The sequence below is a fragment of the Elaeis guineensis genome, chromosome 2 (genome assembly GCF_000442705.2).
Source record: "Elaeis guineensis isolate ETL-2024a chromosome 2, EG11, whole genome shotgun sequence".
Taxonomy (NCBI): domain Eukaryota; kingdom Viridiplantae; phylum Streptophyta; class Magnoliopsida; order Arecales; family Arecaceae; genus Elaeis; species Elaeis guineensis.
Window position 1 is genome coordinate 112951369 of NC_025994.2, and position 17121 is coordinate 112968489.

Sequence of the window (17121 nt, forward strand, 5' to 3'; positions counted from 1 at the left end):
ATATGCGCACAAACAAGTTCAAGCATTGGCAATGTGACTTGAAGCCATTCTTATCCCCACATACAGCAGATAATATACGCACTAGGTTTCTGCATGTTCATTATCTCACCTCGATGTGCCTCTGCTTGTTATAAAGCAAACAGGTCTACGATATTTCATAATCAAATTTGCATGGAACCTTAAAATTTCTCCCATCTTCTGGGTGCAAGAATACATCAGTGTCCATTTGACTATTAAAAGAAACTGTCAAAGAGGAGCAAGGCCCAGGGATTGCATTCAAGCTATCCGAAAACAAAAATGCTTCTGTAGGTTACCCAGAAAGCCTTATCAGTTTTCAGTTGTCAATCTCAGAACAAAAATAAATGGAGAAACAACATGTCCAGGTCCGTATTTTGTTCAACGAGTCCCCAGAAAGCCAAGCAACCACCAAAATGGTGTTGTCATAAAGGCATCGAGATGCCTGCAGAATGGATGAACAGTCAGCAAAAGCAATTTGTGGTAAGCAGAAGCAATCATTTGAAATTTATCTCTGAGCAGCTATAAACTGTCTAATACCATATATGCTTGTATTTAGAGAGAAAAATCCAGATATAGTGATTGCTTTGGCCTATTACAAATATATCCAAACATGCCAAGCTTTTGGCCAAGACATTGTGTAAAATTCAGAAGCTTTTGAAATCTCTCTCTCTCTCTCATTCAAGTGAGCTTGTCTATAGTCCTTACGATCCCAGACACCATCAAGCTGACATATTCTAAGATATCAGTAACATATGATATCTATATCTCAGCAAAGATTTTTCACTCTCCTTTTTATTACCTTATGAGGGGTTTCTCGATCGATGAATGTAAACATCAATAGATAGTATGATGGTTAATCCAGTTTCATACTGGCTGATATTTTGATATGTTGATGGTTCTAGATCAGCCAAAATACTGAGATATCTGAGGACAATTCAAAATTTCTTCAGCCTTCATCCTGAACAAGATAAACAAATTCTGCATACCCATCAACATAAAAACTCATTTGAATGACAGAGTATCAAAGAGCAACAAGAATGTGGAATGCCCTCATGGTATTGCATGTTCGTGTAGTGGGATCACCATATATTGTGCATGTCACTTGTCATGAAAAGAATAATGTACCCGCCACCCCTGGTGACTAATATAATCACGCATGCAAAGAAAAAAAAGGGAGAAACAGTGATGCAGATTGGAGTAATGGCATTGCCGTAAATTGCATATCTGTTGCTGGATGGAAATAACTTAGCACACCCCAACCTCCCAACTCCACCCCCCATCCCAACCTTTTCTTTCTTTTCACCCAAGTACCTCACATCCAACATGTAGCTAAGTGCTAAATGGGTTCAGTGTATATAACATAAATCTAGAAAGGGTTGATATTGTTAAGGCCCTATTTGGATGGTTGAGCACAAAATCCAGATAGGATTTATGGGTTGGGCAGATCTTTTTTTTTTTTCTCCGTATAGGATTTAGGCCAGACTCCAGAGGCTCCTGGATATTTGGGAATATAAGCCTAGTCTAGGCAGATTTTTTCTAGTTGCACTTGCCCAACCCATAAAGCCTATGTGATTTTGGGCCCAACCATTCAAACAGACCCTAAAGGATTTTCTTCCACTGGGATGTTTGAAAACAGCACACCAAAAACCTAAAGATGTATGGTTTTTGGAAAGCCTCTTAGATCTTGAGTCTCACCTGAGCCATGCATGCATTGATCCAACGTCTCTACGTGCTTTGGATGATGACTGGGAAATTTCACCCCCTTCTTTTCACATCTACTTTTCCTTCCTAACTACTAAAAAATTAATATAAGTACAAATTGTCTTATTAAAAATAATATGTTTATCATCTTGAAAATACATCCAATTTCTTCTTTCACTAAACAAACTCTCCATTATCTTAACAAAATAATTGTAATTGAGTCAATATTTAAATGTAGCAGCTATAACCAATAGCTATCAACTTTTTGAAGCGCCAGTACTAAACTCACCATTATATCTGCATATCTGAAAAGGACACTACCATGAAGATCAAATGCAGAATATTTGTTCACAGAGGAGATACCATGCCAACTGTTTCTCCTAACTGTGCATGGTATACCCTTCAGATACTACATATAGTTGAGCATCCAAACTCTAGCATTAACCGTGTAGTCATTGTTATCAGTATATTATTTTTTAGGGGTGGGCATCCAAACTCTAGCATGAATTCTTTTGTCTATTGATAAGATAGAAAACAAGTACCTGGGATAATCATTTGCATATGCATGAGGTTCATTTTGCAGTATTTGGTAAAGAATTAGATCAAGGAACAAGACTCACTATACACTACAGTCATATTGTCTCGGTGCTTGGATGCCTGACTATGGTATCCGGAGGTTATCCTGTGTACAGGTGGGACAACCAAATGGAATGACATGTTGGACAGCAAGAATGTGACAATTCAATTTTTAACCATAAGAAAAATGACAGCTTACCGTTGAGAATTAAACCAAATTCTCCGAAGAACATATCACATGATTGAGATCCATATGCTGTTATTCAATTCATAAAGAAACAACAAATTCTCCAAGGAATTAATTGTTAATGATTAATATATCATTATATAAGCTTAATAAACTTTGACAAAGTTAAACACAACCGTGCCTGTAATTGCTCAGTTGCAGCTCAAAAACTATTTAAGCTTAACCACGCTTGAGGTCGGCTGGATTAAAAGTTGAGCAAACCCTTAGGAAGCCAGATTCTAAGTCAAACTTGAGCTATTCAATTGGCTGCCTTACCAGGACATTTTAAAGATTCAATAAAAGGTTTCTGTCTAAATACCTTCACCACTCAAGAGCCCATAATTATCAACATGTGTCTCTGTCAAGAAGCAGACTCATTTCAAAGCTTTTCTCGAGAAATAACAAAATGAAAGCATCAGGACGTCATAGCCATTTTATCATACACCATCCTAGACACCGAAACTCCCATCTCGGAGCAGAAAGTCATCATTTGACGTACAAGGATATAGAAAATGACCCAATTGATTGACCGTCAACAAATTGAAGGAAGTATTACCTTGAGGAACCCATCCCCAGCGGTGGGACACCGGCGAGAGAACCGATCTCAGGCGAGCAGAAGCAATCGCGCTGTGCAGCGGCAGCATTGAGACCAAACAACTCGAATCCTTTCGTAATCTATGCATCTCAAGATTCTTCCTTTAGACCCAAAGAAAAAATAACATTTTTTCCTAATCTCTGAAACAAGGAACAAGACTTGCGAGAATCTCACCTGAAGACAATGGAGATTCGCCTTTCGGGAGACGAAACAAGCGAGCTAGAGCTTGGAACCAGCGGAGAAACCTCGGATTGGATAGATTTCTTGGAGGGTCTAAGGGCGAGAGAGACGGCACGAGCGAAAACCCTAGATCGGAGAAGGAGAGAAGAAGCTGACATTTTTCTTTCTTGGTTTTGAGCCGTGCTGCTGTGCGCCGAAGCCTGCCGGCCCGGCCGCACTCAGACTCCATTTGTTCGAAATATCGAAATTGCCCTTGCTGAAGTCGGCAACGTCAAAGTCGGCATTATGACTTCTTTATAACCTTTCACTTGCCTGGAATGCCGAAACTGCCCTCGATCTTGAAAGAAGTCGGCAATTGATGGTGCTAAAATCGGCAGTAACGTCTTCATCCTTTCCAATTTTTCGAGCTGGTAAAATGCATGATTAGTTATTTAGTTCCAGGCTTCTAGCCCTTTTATCCGGTTTCTGATTGAGCACTTGCTTCCATATTATCTCAAAAAATATCAATAATTTTTGCCCGGATGATATAAAAATTTTTGAATTTTATGGATTCAATCTTAGCCATTGCTAATCCTTTAAATGTTATTTCTATGTAGAATAAGTTTTTTTTTTTTGAGTTATAATCTCATATGTTAAATTATTTATTTCATATTATTTATCTTCTTAATCTTATTTCATATGAATTAATCTAATCTTTATTTTTGTTATATTTAAAGTTGATCTGCTATTACTCATTCATATTGCATTGTTTGTTTAATATAATTTTTATTACTATATTTAATTTATTTTTTATTTTTATTTTATTTATATCCTTAAGAAGGGGATGCTGTGAAATGGAGAGGGAGCAATAGTCTGATCATTCACTCATCGAATAACAGTATGACAATCTCTCTTTAATCATGTTTGAGCATGTTTTATAACGATAAATTGTATTATATAATCATAACTATATTGTTATAGCTTTGCTTCAAGGTACGAAGAAAAGGATAACATTTTTGACTGACATTCGTATTACTTTATCATAATTATTTTTTATAAAAAAATTAATTATAAATTATATTATATAATTATAACCATATTATCTATAGCTTTGCTTTAAGATACGAAGAAAAGTATAACGATTGTCTTTTGTAAGAAAATTAATTTTCATATAAAATTTTTTTTATGGAATCATCAAAATTTATCTTCAACACTCCAGTAGTAAGGATAAGCCAATTAGCTGGATGAAGAGGAGTGATCACAACTCACAAGTACCTAGACCAGCCCAATGCCTTGCTACCATGTCAAGAAAATCTTGATGACTTCAAGCAATGATAATATTCCTTAGATAGATTATTGGCTTTCAGCACAATTGTTTCAACAGTTTGATGCTTATCTTGAAATATTCTTTCTTATTCATGATGCCCATAACAACCATCTAGCATGTGATGGTCAGTTTGAAACTCCCAGCTAAAGCAATGTGCCGAATATAAATTTCAAATATTTAGAAATGTATGAACTGTTCGCAACCTAATGCTCCTCATGATTAGTTCTTTCTCCCATAGACGGCCGTTGGTGAGATCATCTTTTTCAATTTATATAAATAATAAAAAAATTAAAATGAATGGAGTTATTATGATACATGTTAGTTTGATAGGAAGGTAATTCTTTTTTATACCACTATAAAATAATATTTTTAAAAAAATTATTGTCTGTACTACACGCACAAACTATCAATTATCATTATTGATTTCTATATTCTCCATTTATTAAATATATATTTTGATGCAGATGCATTATTATAAAAATTAACGGTCATGGTTGGCTGCATTACTGGTGCAGGTAATAACCTCTCGTTTTTGCGAACCTCCAGATCCTTGTGAAGGTGAGAATTTTCTTTTAAACACAAAAACCCCGGTGCAATCCTCGCGAGCGAGGACAGGACCGGAGTTTAAAAAAGACGTAACCCGCGGCGTTTTCTGTACACCAATCATGGGGCCCACAGCGCCCGTCCAAATTTTGGCCACCCGCAGCAGCTGAGGCCCGTTGCAACCCGGCCCTCGCGGTTGCCTCTCGCCCGTTGGCGCCGCTTAGTTCAACGCCTAGCGGTGCTGCATTGACTCGAAACGCCAAAGTCGGAGAATTTGTCCCACAAGCGGGACCCACGCCACATCATGATCGAAAGATAGGGCATTGCAAGAGGTGCGTGGAACAAAGCGAGGCAACAAAGCACCCGGCTTTCGTTCTTCCTCCTTTCCTCTTCTCTCTTCAACGCCCTAATCGCTTCGCCGGCCGCTGCATCGCGCCCTGCCCGTCTCTCTCGTAAGCAACCCCCATCCCATTCTCTTTTTCTCTTCCCTCTTTTTTTTTTCCGTATATATTGCAATAAAAATATTTATAAAAAATGTTTCCTGCCATCTCCAGCTTCTGTGAAAAAAAAAACCCATGAAAAAAAAAAAAGAAGCAAGTGATTGCAAAATCCATCCAAGATTATTTTTTGAACATATTTTTTTGATTATGTCATTACTCTAATTTTTTCCTCTTTTTTATCGCTTTTTCCATTTTTGTCACATAAAAGAAAATGTATATCTTTTTTTTTTTTTTTTTCCAGGAATTATATCGGCTATACCTTATTTTCATTTCGTTTTAGTGAGAGAAAAAGTTAACATATTTATCTTTTTTTGAATCGTCATCGGTTCTCTTCAACCATTTCACCCCAACTTTGTCAAGACCTGGGTATAGTTCTCAAAAATGTTATCTTGGATTGCTTCACCCCTTCCATCTCCCTATTTTTGTCACCTGAATCTCTGATTAGTTTCGAAAACTCACCTCCATGTAGTTTAGTATGGAAAGCACCCCCAATTTGGAATCTGAAATCGGATTGGAAGTCGATGACACCGAAATGGATGCCGAAACCAGCTTGGATGAGGATGACAAGGAACAAGAATTCGAGGAAGCATCCAAGAAAGGCGATTCAGTTTCCACAGCAGAACTGCATTCTCCATTAATGACTCCTAATAGCACCGAAGGAATCAATTTAGAGCCTTTCGTAGGTATGATATTTGAGTCGGAAGTAGAAGCGTATCATCTCTATAATGAGTACTCTAAGCGGATGGGATTCGGGATCAGAAAGAAATTGTGTCGTCGTTCGAAGGCCAACAATGATATCATTGCTGGATGGTATGTTTGTTCGAGGCAAGGCGCATACGCCCGGCGTGGAAAGACCGCGAACCCACGATTCGTCACCAGGGTCGGCTGCCCCGCCGAGCTGAAGGTGAAGAGAATGGCTATCAAGAAGTGGCAGGTGACCGATTTCATTAAGGAACATAACCATGAGCTTGATCCGGAGAACGCACGTTTGTTTCGTTCGCATAGGAAGTTTCAAGCACCCGAGCAGAATCTAGTGGAAATTGTGAGTAGAAATGTTGGAATTAGAGACCAGGTGAATGTTGTGGATAAGGAACAGCAAAGATTTCTTTCTGCGGCAGATACTCATGCACTGCATATGCATTTCATGCGCATGCATTCGAAGAATCCAGCATTTTCATATGCAGTGGATTTGGATGAGAAACAACGTGTGAGGAATGCCTTTTGGGTTGATGCAATATCTAAGGTGGCTTATACTCATTTTGGTGATGTCGTGATGTTGGATACTGCTTTTCTGACAAGTAGGTTTAAGATGCCGCTCGTGTCGTTTGTAGGAGTTAACCATCATGGGCAGTCTATTTTGCTGGGATGTGGATTGCTTGTAGATGAGACTCCAGCATCGTATGTATGGTTGTTCAAAGCATGGCTGGAAGCAATGTCAGGGCAACCTCCAAAGGCGCTGATCACCGACCGGAGTAATTCGATAACTGCGGCTGTTGCGGAGGTGTTTCCTGGGACTTGTCACCGGTTCTGCCTATGTTGTATCTGCAAAAGGGTCTCTGAGAAAGTGGGTTACCTATGGAGAACTCAAGCAAACTTTATGAAGAAGTTCTACAAATGTATCTTTGACTCTTTGACGGTAGATGAATTTGAAAAGCGATGGTCGAAATTTATCCAACATTTCGGTCTTATGAATGATGAATGGCTTCAAGGATTGTATGATGATCGACGAAGGTGGGTTTTAGTATATATCAAGGACACCTTTTTTGCAGGGATGTCTACTTCACAACGCGGTGAAAGCCTGAACTTGTTTTTGGATAAACATGTCAATCGCCACACTAGTTTAAAAGAATTTTTGGAAAAATATGAGCTAGTTTTGGAGAGCAAGTATGAAGAGGAAGCTCAAGAAGACAGCAGATCAGTTCACATAATGCCTGAGGAAAGAATGCATCCATCACCTTTTGAGCTACAAATGGCAAATGTTTATACAAGAAACATATTTGAGAAATTTCAAGCTGAGGTTTTAGGAATTTCTTCAGTATTTGCATCAAAGATCGAGGAGGATGAGGAAAATACTATTTTTGCAGTGAAGGCCTATGAGGTGCAAGAAGATAGTAGAGATAAAAAAGTGAAAGAAAGGGAGTACAGAATTATTTGGAATGCTGAGGCAAGAAGGATATATTGTATATGCCGTTTGTTTGAGTTTAAAGGTTATCTTTGTAGGCATGCATTGGCTGTCTTTCTAGCATCAAGTGTCGTAGAAATTCCATCTCATTATATACTGAAACGATGGACAAAGGATGCAAAAGCTATTAATGTGTTGAATGCTGGTTTGAATGAAAAAGATGACTGCTCAGCATCTGTAACGCAGCGTTTTAATGATATATGTGTGCGATGTATCAAATTAGCACAGGAAGCATCCTTGTCGAAAAAGAGTTATGATGTTGCATTGCAAGCATTACAAGAAGCTTTGGAAAAAGTTGTATACGAGAACAACCGCCCCAGAAGAATTATTCAAAATTACAACCCACGTGGTTCTACGTATTATAAGACTAATGAGGGAAGCCAAGCAAATAATATAGGGACCCCCATGTTGTATGTGCCAAATCAACCAGGGACCATGTTAGTTGTGTGCAATCCTGAAGCTTTTCAGATGGCAGCTACTTCCAATAAAAGGGTCAAGCGTGGAGCAGAGAGGAGAGGAAGCAAACAAAAGGAACATAAGAGTGGTGATTGCATGCAATTATGTCACAGCGTCACTACTTCCACAGAGGTTTGCCAGATTCAAGTTGACTTGATACTTATTTTACCCACATAACATTGCACTATTTCTTGTGATTGACATATTGCTTTTCACTGAATAAAGTATCATAATCAATTTCTAGATTCTTCATGTTTGTTCTGGAGTAAATACCATGCTCACTGGATGCAGCACACAAATGACAGTGGAACCCATGGTTTGGCATGCCTTTCCTGGTTATATATAATTGTAGCTCTGGTTCCTTAGATTTTATATATCAAGTTTTCTTATCTGTGAACAATGTTTCTCATACAGGACCAACTTAACCAAGAACCATCAGTCAATGCAGCAAATAACAATCAAGACATCAGGTTGTTGTACATGCTTGCTGTGACAAGTTTACAGTTTTCTTGAAAATGTGAAATGAGTGATTATTTTTAATCTATGCATTTTAGAATTGGCATGCTTTCAAATTTATCACATTAGGGCCATATTAATATTGGTGACTGAGGAATTTGAGCAAGGTGCTCCAGGATTTGCCAAGCAAAGCAACGATAAGTATATATGTATCCAGGATGCAAGAACAGATATATGCTGTATAAGTAAGGAAAAAGAAAAGATGTATCCATCTGTACCTGCAAATTTTAGACCCGGGAATTCATCTGTCTTGTCAGCAGTTGGTCATTACTATTATGTCATATTTGATGATAACCATCATTTTCTTGCATGGTTGTAATCATGGATTCTCATACTGACGTTGCTTGAGATCGCTAAAGAAAATAATACACATCCAATGTTTCAGGTTAGACATGGGAGACAACAGCTATTGACTAAATCTGCCAGTTCTGCTCCTCTCAGAGTAACATATCATGTTTCAAAGTTGAAGGCTCTTGTCCCGTAAACCAAATAGGATGGACTCAAAGAAGCATTGGCATCTTACGAGCTTGCTCAACTCTTCGTTGGAATTACTGGTAGGATTCCTTGTTGTTTTGGTAAGATATCATGCTTTGTTTAGGTGAATGGTATCACCCAAGGGTGCTGGGACTGACAAATTGGAGTTTTGGGCTATCTATCTATTCTTTTCAGTTTACTTTCTTGACAGTTTGGTGTTGCTGGCTTGTGTTTAGGTCATGTTCTGCAAGTTCGATCAGAAGTTGGATGGGGGATTTGGGAATGTGGTGTCGGAGTGAGCAAATTGTCATTTTGCGAAACTTGCTGGTGTTACAAGAAGACACATGCAGATACTCTTAATACACTTGTATTGCAGCCAGCAGGAATGCATTCTTTCTTACCTTCTTTTCACGACCTTTTTGCCCCTTGAAGAAGATCTCTTCTTCCAATACCCCTCCGCCTTCAAAGTCTAATATAAATTTTTACTACTTGATTTTATAGATTGTGCTTGCACAATGTCAATATGAATCACCACCAGCAAATTTTAGCTGATAAATGCAACTTTATGTTTAGTAATCTATAATTATTCTCTCATTTTTTGGTTGAGGAAATGCTGTACTGATGGAGATTATTTATTAAAGTTGCTCTGCTTGGAGGTTATTCCCATTTAATCAATGGTTGGAGTTTTCATGTCTTTTTTTGTTTTGGTTGGTAAAACATATTCATTCTGGTAAACATTTAAGCAGCTTTTCATCTACAATCACGAATTCCATACCAATTAGGATTATAGAAGAATCAAACTATTCAAGCTTCCCCCTGCTTTATGGCCAGCTTTTTGGGTGATTTTCATTGCAGCTGGTGGTAGCGGCTTCTCTAATGATTGCAACGTAAGAACAGGGTGGGTTGCAATGATCTAATTTCTCACTTGTATCAAATATAGGATCATAAAGTCTGCATGACATGTGCGTGGTTTCAATATCCCTTGCTGATAGCATGTTTTGCTAGATATAAAGAGCATCACAGCTCGATGCACACAAAGCATTTATCAAATAATTTTTGTCATTATGTTTTTATTTTTCATTTTAGATCTCTTATATTTTGGAACTTCAAAGGAATTGATATTTGTTTTCGCCTCATGTCAATATGGGGGGAAAAGCTGTCTGGATAAAACAAGCTGGGTTTTGGATGACACTTTGGAGAAGGGGATGTGCTATGTAGGTGGGTTTTACAGATTGGCTAATGCTTGTGCCTGTTCAATTCAAACTGTGTCAGAATTGATGTACCAGTATGTTCTTGAGCACGAGGGAGCGCTGAGAGCAGAGACATGGTGGTTCTAATATATTTCATGAATCAGGAGCACTTGAAGAACTCTCGTATGTTATTATTCTTGATCATCATTCCATAGGTACTTTATCATTTGGCTTCTGCAAATTTAGGATCTAAACAATAACAGGGAAATCTTCCTCCTTCATAAGCTTAAAATGATTTGGTTGAACTACTGGTTGCAATTCAGGAGTTTTGGGCTCACTTCAAGTGCCAATCACAAGTAATGTTTGCTTCAAACTTCAAATGACAGGGCAAGTATTATGACCTCGTTCAAACTGACTGTATGCTGAGCTGCATCAGCTTGATGCAGTGCTGTGCATTAATTTAGGTTACACTAAGATGTAATTAGAGCTGCTGTAGCTGGAGTGGCTGATGTCTGTCTCTATACTTCAACCCGCTCAGAATTAAACCTTTCTGTGTATAGGTCATCCAAAGTCATACTAAGTCCATTTTTACGCCTGTTGAAATATTGGACAATATGGGATGCAATGAAACTGTTGTAACCAAAAATGTTGTTATACGAGATTTTCAAGCCAGATGTACTGTTTTTTGTGTGAGATTTCTTTTTGGTCAGGTAGCATGTTATCTTAGGCTGCATTCTCGTGATAAAGAACCGCTCTCATTCTGATGCAGCATCTGTCAGACTAGTAAGATCTGTTTAAATCATTACACGTAAGAAAAGATGATGTGATATTAACCAATGCTGAGGCAAGTTGTCTTAACAGCTTATCTGTCAGTGTTGCTGAAACAGAGCAATACTGGATAACCATATTGAACTGTCCTCCAGGTTCTGCTCTTACATTTGTCATGCAAATTGTTGGATAGTTCCATGCTAGGGGGAACATGCAAGAATGGCCAGATTTTACAGGCTTTAGGCATATAAGCGTCTCGCCCATTGAATCATGCATCATTCTCTGCCCTCCTGAGAACATAAATAACATCAACCTGTATTATTTTCCCTGCTAATATGGGATTTAAATACCTGCAAGAATTGTGCATACATTTGCTAAAACACACATTTTTTTGTCAATGTAGACTAAGCTTTGTGAAGTGGTAAATGAAGATAATGACCCATCCCATTATTGACCAACTATACTATTTAAACTCATCGAAAATTTGCTTAGCTTAACAAGCTTTTGTTTACATAGAAGTACTAATATTGAAAAAGGGAAAAATAACAAAGAAGCCAAGGAAAGAACAAAAGATAGATCAGAGCACTCTGGAGCAGAAGGTTCACATAAGAGAATAATCACTTGAGGAACTTGTCAAACCAGTCACTTGCTTCCTTCACCATCGATGCTGTCATTTTATGCCCAATCCCAGGTTCTGCTATTAGCTGTACAATTGCCACTTAACATTTTAGCAATATGACCAAATAACAGCACTATTATACACCTTCCCAGATTGAAAATCACATTTATATTTGCCTACATAAGACTTCAGGAATACAACTTAGGAGAGAAGGAAAAAGGGGGCAGTATTACTTAAAGAGGAATAAAGGCTTTAACAAAATTAGACAAGATATTCTGTTACAGTAGACTTGACTTCATTAGAAACTCATGACAAAGCAGGGTTCCGTATGGCAACCCCTAATTAATGAGGTAAGCGTTGGTCATATTCAAGATTATGCATCAGCTGTTTGCTCTTGAATCCACCCAAGTGTGATGCTTATGGGTGGCAGGTGTCTAAGTATTGGAAATTTAAAATTTAAAATTATTGTTGAATGTTGCTGAAAATCCCTTTACTACATAGTGTAGCTCTTTTTGGGTGATGAATGTAGATTCGTCAAGCCTTCCCTTGCTCCATATTTCCCAAATGTCTTTCAAATGTAAGTGAATTTTGGAAGAATGTTCCCTCATTGAATGAGCTTAAACTGCCTGTTGAATTACACCACTAAGCATATTCTTATTTTAAAACCAGATAAATATTCTGATTAGATATTAAGTGATGCAGCAGTTGTTGTGATTTTTTCGGATGAAACAAGTTCATGTTTTTCCTACATATGATAAGCAGCCATACCTTAAATTTCTCTGGACAGTTAGCTCGTTTATAGGCCTCAACTGCTGTAGAACAAGGAATTTCTATACCAGCAAGAGGGCAGCGAGGATCTTCAGCCCCTGTTTTTCAGTGGTGGCACAGCATCAGTGGATGGATAACATATATCAGTCTCAAGATTAGCCATACAAACATTTTCCAACTTTCATCATTCGGCAATACAAGATTTAATTATTTGTGTAAGGTTTAAAAAATCATATTGAATAATCTTTCCTACCATATTTCATGCATCTATAATGATTATATAACATATTTGCATGTACATAGTGAATTGAGGACCATTACAAAAATATAATGTCAACTAATCTAGCCTGATAACGGCGACCGGTTAGCCAAGCCCAAAGATAGTGTTCAACCTATGACTTTACCTTCATCATTAGACTGACCATAAAATGTTCTCTTATATCACTAAGTAAACATAATATATTTAAAAGGAGCAACTTAATACTTTGAGCAGAGCAAAATGAGTAATCATTTTCTCTCAGAAAGAAAAAAGACTTATCATTTGAAACAGCTGTAGTAAATATACCATTTAAAATAAGCTGAGGGCGTGGTGCAATTATTGGGATTGTGTAAGGTGAATCAAACTGCGAGGCTAGACCAGGAGCGATTCTATCCCAAACCTGGATTGAACAAGCAGAAGCATGAACCATAAATAGCAGTCCCTGTCATGAAACTTTTTGGGTGCTTTTGCTTAAGAAAATATCCTTTTAAACCAGTATCAAAGCTACCAAGACAATGTTGTGCTAACCTTTTTCACAACTTCTTTATCAAGTGTGCTCTTGCCTAAATCAATACGTGCTTCTGTAACCAGTAAAAATAAATCAAGATTTCCATATCCAAGATCAAAATAACATTCACTATTGACTTCATGCTCACAATTTTAGCCAGAAAGACCAACTGTTTCTACAGAAAAAGTTAAATCCAGTAATTGTGGTTCAAAAGAGTAATGTCCAGAAAAATGGCTATGATGAATATTGCCTTGTATGCAACTTATCTTTCTGAGTTTGATGTAATTGTACATTACTGAAACTATCATAGTTAGAACTTATGGACAAGCAACTGGAGCAAATTCCAAAGTATAAAGTTTTTAAGAACATTGCCTCAGTATTATCCTAAAAAAGGGCACATGGTGAGAATCCCCAGAGGCCCAACTCACACTGGCTAGGCCATTACCTCGCTTGAATAAGATATGAAAGATGAGATTGAATCCCACACTAATAAACCAACCTTCAAAGACAGATTTTATACTATCAACTCGAGCCTGCCACTGGTCGTTCTCTATGGCCCATTGAAACCCCTAGAACAAACACAGTTATGATCAGCTAGATTCAAATTTTATTTACAGTATAATATCTTGAGAACAAGGGAAACTTTTATTAGCTTACCTGAACACCAATTATAGGAGCAACCACAGAGTAGCGGGTATCAGCTGCTGCAGCAAACCAAGCATGCATTCCTAAAACAAAGTTCCACATGAGCTCAAGCTGTTTCAACTCATTTCATTTTTTAGGTTAAGTTCAATCTGCTGTCAGCCTTATTTTTCCCAACCTCCAAGTGATTCACCAGTGATCCCGATCTTAGAAGCATCGATGTCCTCCCTCTGCATAAGATAATCTCCCAATTTTATCAAGTCCCACACCTGCCAATATGGTGATATACCTATATTAATTAGTTCTTTCTTTGGTTGTTGTGGTCATAAAAGTTTTGTCAGTCAAGTCCTAGACCTGCTAGCATACGTAGATGCACTAATTGGTACTGCATATATACATATATGTACACTTGAAGGAGAAAAGAATACCGTATCAAAAATGAAAGGCATCGTATCACCATTTTTCCAAGCTAAAACAAGAGCCTATTTCAAGACAGACCATGTTAAGCCAACTATGAAACTATCACAAAAGGAACTGGTGAAAACGTGAAATAAATTGTTGAAATTTCAAGAGAAAGAATGTGTTTAGTTCTTCTGACAGAAACCACAAGATATTCAATGGTGGAGGACAAGGATGGTTAAATTACATCTTGGTACGTTGTTGTGCTGCTGGCTCTTTCACCATGGTAGCGAGAATCAATGGAAACAGTGATGTATCCCCTCGAAGCATATGCCTTGGAAACAATATTACAATTAATGAGGTAGCCATGCTTCTATTAATTTCCTATGCTACTTCTGAAAAGGTCATGTTCACTTATTCTACCTCCAGTAATGGACGCAACCATTCCTTGCATTTGTAAGAGCTATGTAAAATTACAATAGCTGGCCTTCTTTGTAAAGTACTTTGCTTGATGCTTAAAATCAGCACAGGCAAACGACCCTGCTCACTTTCCTGCAAAAGGGGCAAATGTGTCAAGCAGAGTTAGCATAACATCTTTTCTTGTGACCATGTATTTGGAATGTTCTAAAACACTCCTTTTAAGAGTCTATACACAAGCTGTATATATAGTCTTATGAAACACTGATAATAGCAAGCATCTTGCAAGAGGCTGAATTTTTTAATATTGTTAAGTAGAAATTACATGCCAATTCATGCAAACCCAAATTTGCAGTTTGCAAAGTTGATCGAACTCTATAAATTTAAAACATACAAAGAAGATAATGCTCCTAAACTTTGTAAATGATTAACCGTAAACATGATGAGCTTAGCATGATCATCATGTGACTGAGCTATATTGGTAGGATACAGCAAGTTTTCATTCCAACTTGATCCATAAAATCTGTACACTCCACTAGTCAGAGACGACAACAAAAATTCACATTCCCAGCACCCAGTTTTCAGGCTACAATCTGTATTTGTTGTTGAGTATGAATAAGAAGATAGGCATGCTGAGTCTGGTTTCCAAAGCATCAGGAAGCATCCGCTACTTCCACTTTGATCACTAGGTTGTTTCATAATATCCTATTTCTCCTTAATTAACTTAATAAGTTACCACAAAATCATTTTGAATACTCAATTTAATAAACAAGGGAAGGGTAGAAAAATATATATACCTCAGTAATCAAGTAAAGATTTTCTTCGATCAACCTATCCTTGAAGTCCTCAATATTCTCCTTCGGACAAGATTCCATTACCTGCAAAGATGCACCAAAAGTACCTCATTGCTCGAGAAAAAAGGTAGTAGAAAGAGCACTGTATCAAGTCCTGTTAAGAGGTTCTCACATCCCTTGAACCCAATATAGTGTTCCCCTGATACATTGGATTTGTCACTGGCTTTCCAAGCTCCACTGAAAGAGGAACTGAAGAGAGGTGACAGCAAATTAAAAGCAGCACCACACAACATGACAACCCAACAACTAACATCCAATTGAAACTTCTAACAAGTTAATGCACAAGAGCATAAAGATGAAAGGTGTTCAAATACCATAGTGATAAAAAAACAAGAATCTTTATGAGTAATCACTGCACAATCACGAAAGAAATCAAACGACCAAAAGTAGTAGTATTTAGGACAATAAGCGTTACAGCCTCTAACTTCCATCTAAAGCACAAAACTTTTTTGTGGACGAAACCAATCGGCGGGAAAAAAATTCATCGACAAGAACTGATAAGAATCGCAAAAGAACAAAGGAACATCACTTTCTAATTGAATTTCTATGAATAACCAAATAAAAATCCCTCCTCACGGCTCAGAAATTGATGGATCTCATAAGTCAGAAATGATAGACACCCACAAAAAGAAAGATTCTTTCGGATAATCCCAAGCAAACTAAAATCCAAATAATTCATACCAAGATTTTTCTTTTTCTTTTTTTTTTTTTTTTATAAGCAACATCAAGATTTTTTTAACAGAAAAAAAAAAAAAAAGACAGGATTTTTTTTTTTTAAAAGCATGACGGTCGGGAGGAAGTGGAAACCGTCGGGATTCCGCCGCCGGCTGCGGAGGACTTGAAGGAAGTCAGATCGGAGCTTGGCTGCAGCGTCTTCTTCCATTTTCCGGCGAAGGAATCTGAAATCATTGCATTTTTCTCCATCGACTCCAACTCGGTTCTTATAGGTACCGCGACGAAAGCCAGTGCTCGGGGAGGTGCGGTCGCCGTAGCACGTGCTCTCCCGGCCGAAGCACGTGATGGGCGGGGCCCGCGCGTACGGCAGCGCCGTGGCAGTCGGTGGCAGTGGCTCCAAATGAAGTCCGGTCTGATCTCAGGTCCGCGAGCCTCGACGCTTCGTTAGCTAACCCCGGCGGATATTCTTATATATATATATATATATATATATATATATATATATATATATATAATTTTATTATTTTATTATTTATTTTTTTAAATAGAGGCACTGCTGTTACAGTAATTTAATTCTACGTGGAACGGAGTCGGAGAAGAAAGTCTTACCCCTGAGCATTTTGCGGTCTCGGGGCCCTGGGACGGGAAACCGGCGTTCAGACTTCTTGAATGCTAAACATACCCCACCTTTATTGTTACCAGAATCATTCAATCGCTCCCAAGCTACACGCTGGTCGCACAAGGTGGAT

At 37.9% G+C, this 17121-nt stretch overlaps 2 protein-coding genes and 1 long non-coding RNA gene across 11 annotated transcripts; 1 reads left to right on the forward strand and 2 right to left on the reverse strand.

Moving 5' to 3' along the window:
- Positions 1 to 542: 542 nt before the first annotated feature.
- Positions 543 to 3542, reverse strand: LOC105044318 (uncharacterized). The gene is made up of 3 exons (XR_012139144.1): positions 3291 to 3542; positions 3078 to 3196; positions 543 to 976 (listed from the first exon to the last, which is right to left on the reverse strand). It is a non-coding gene; the product is annotated as an uncharacterized lncRNA (long non-coding RNA).
- Positions 3543 to 5232: 1690 nt separating this feature from the next.
- Positions 5233 to 9942, forward strand: LOC105044328 (protein FAR1-RELATED SEQUENCE 4). Of its 4 annotated transcripts, none has more exons than XM_073252790.1 (6): positions 5235 to 5597; positions 5887 to 8415; positions 8528 to 8599; positions 8698 to 8753; positions 9185 to 9353; positions 9510 to 9942. In XM_073252790.1, exons 2-5 carry the CDS (start codon positions 6121 to 6123, stop codon positions 9210 to 9212), a joined length of 2451 nt encoding a protein of 816 aa, XP_073108891.1. In that variant the 5' UTR covers positions 5235 to 5597; positions 5887 to 6120; the 3' UTR covers positions 9213 to 9353; positions 9510 to 9942. The 4 variants fall into 4 exon arrangements, with proteins under 4 accessions (XP_019704576.1, XP_073108891.1, XP_010920486.1 ...); XM_010922184.4 differs by having other exon boundaries at positions 6115 to 8415; XM_019849016.3 differs by having other exon boundaries at positions 6120 to 8415.
- Positions 9943 to 11272: 1330 nt separating this feature from the next.
- Positions 11273 to 16838, reverse strand: LOC105044352 (uncharacterized). Of its 6 annotated transcripts, none has more exons than XM_073252794.1 (13): positions 16505 to 16838; positions 15810 to 15886; positions 15641 to 15721; positions 14850 to 14978; positions 14674 to 14760; positions 14456 to 14509; positions 14206 to 14296; positions 14043 to 14113; positions 13831 to 13954; positions 13406 to 13458; positions 13184 to 13277; positions 12619 to 12716; positions 11273 to 11521 (listed from the first exon to the last, which is right to left on the reverse strand). In XM_073252794.1, the coding sequence occupies exons 1-13, from the start codon at positions 16578 to 16580 to the stop codon at positions 11507 to 11509; spliced, it is 1050 nt and encodes a 349-aa protein (XP_073108895.1). In that variant the 5' UTR covers positions 16581 to 16838; the 3' UTR covers positions 11273 to 11506. The 6 variants fall into 6 exon arrangements, with proteins under 6 accessions (XP_073108895.1, XP_073108892.1, XP_073108893.1 ...); XM_073252791.1 differs by lacking the exon at positions 11273 to 11521 and adding an exon at positions 11658 to 11935 and having other exon boundaries at positions 16505 to 16836; XM_073252792.1 differs by lacking the exon at positions 11273 to 11521 and adding an exon at positions 11658 to 11935 and having other exon boundaries at positions 13885 to 13954; positions 16505 to 16834.
- Positions 16839 to 17121: the final 283 nt, after the last annotated feature.

Coding starts and splice junctions, on each gene's coding strand:
- LOC105044352 (XM_073252791.1), bottom strand. CDS start 16,580: ATGGAAGAAGACGCTGCAGCCAAGCTCCGATCTGACTTCCTTCAAGTC. Junction 13,278..13,405: donor ATAAAGAAGTTGTGAAAAAG/GTTAGCACAACA, acceptor TGTTCAATCCAG/GTTTGGGATAGAATCGCTCC. Junction 11,936..12,618: donor ACTGTCCAGAGAAATTTAAG/GTATGGCTGCTT, acceptor GCAATTGTACAG/CTAATAGCAGAACCTGGGAT.
- LOC105044328 (XM_073252790.1), top strand. CDS start 6,121: ATGGAAAGCACCCCCAATTTGGAATCTGAAATCGGATTGGAAGTCGAT. Junction 8,416..8,527: donor GCGTCACTACTTCCACAGAG/GTTTGCCAGATT, acceptor ATCAATTTCTAG/ATTCTTCATGTTTGTTCTGG. Junction 8,600..8,697: donor AAATGACAGTGGAACCCATG/GTTTGGCATGCC, acceptor TTTCTCATACAG/GACCAACTTAACCAAGAACC.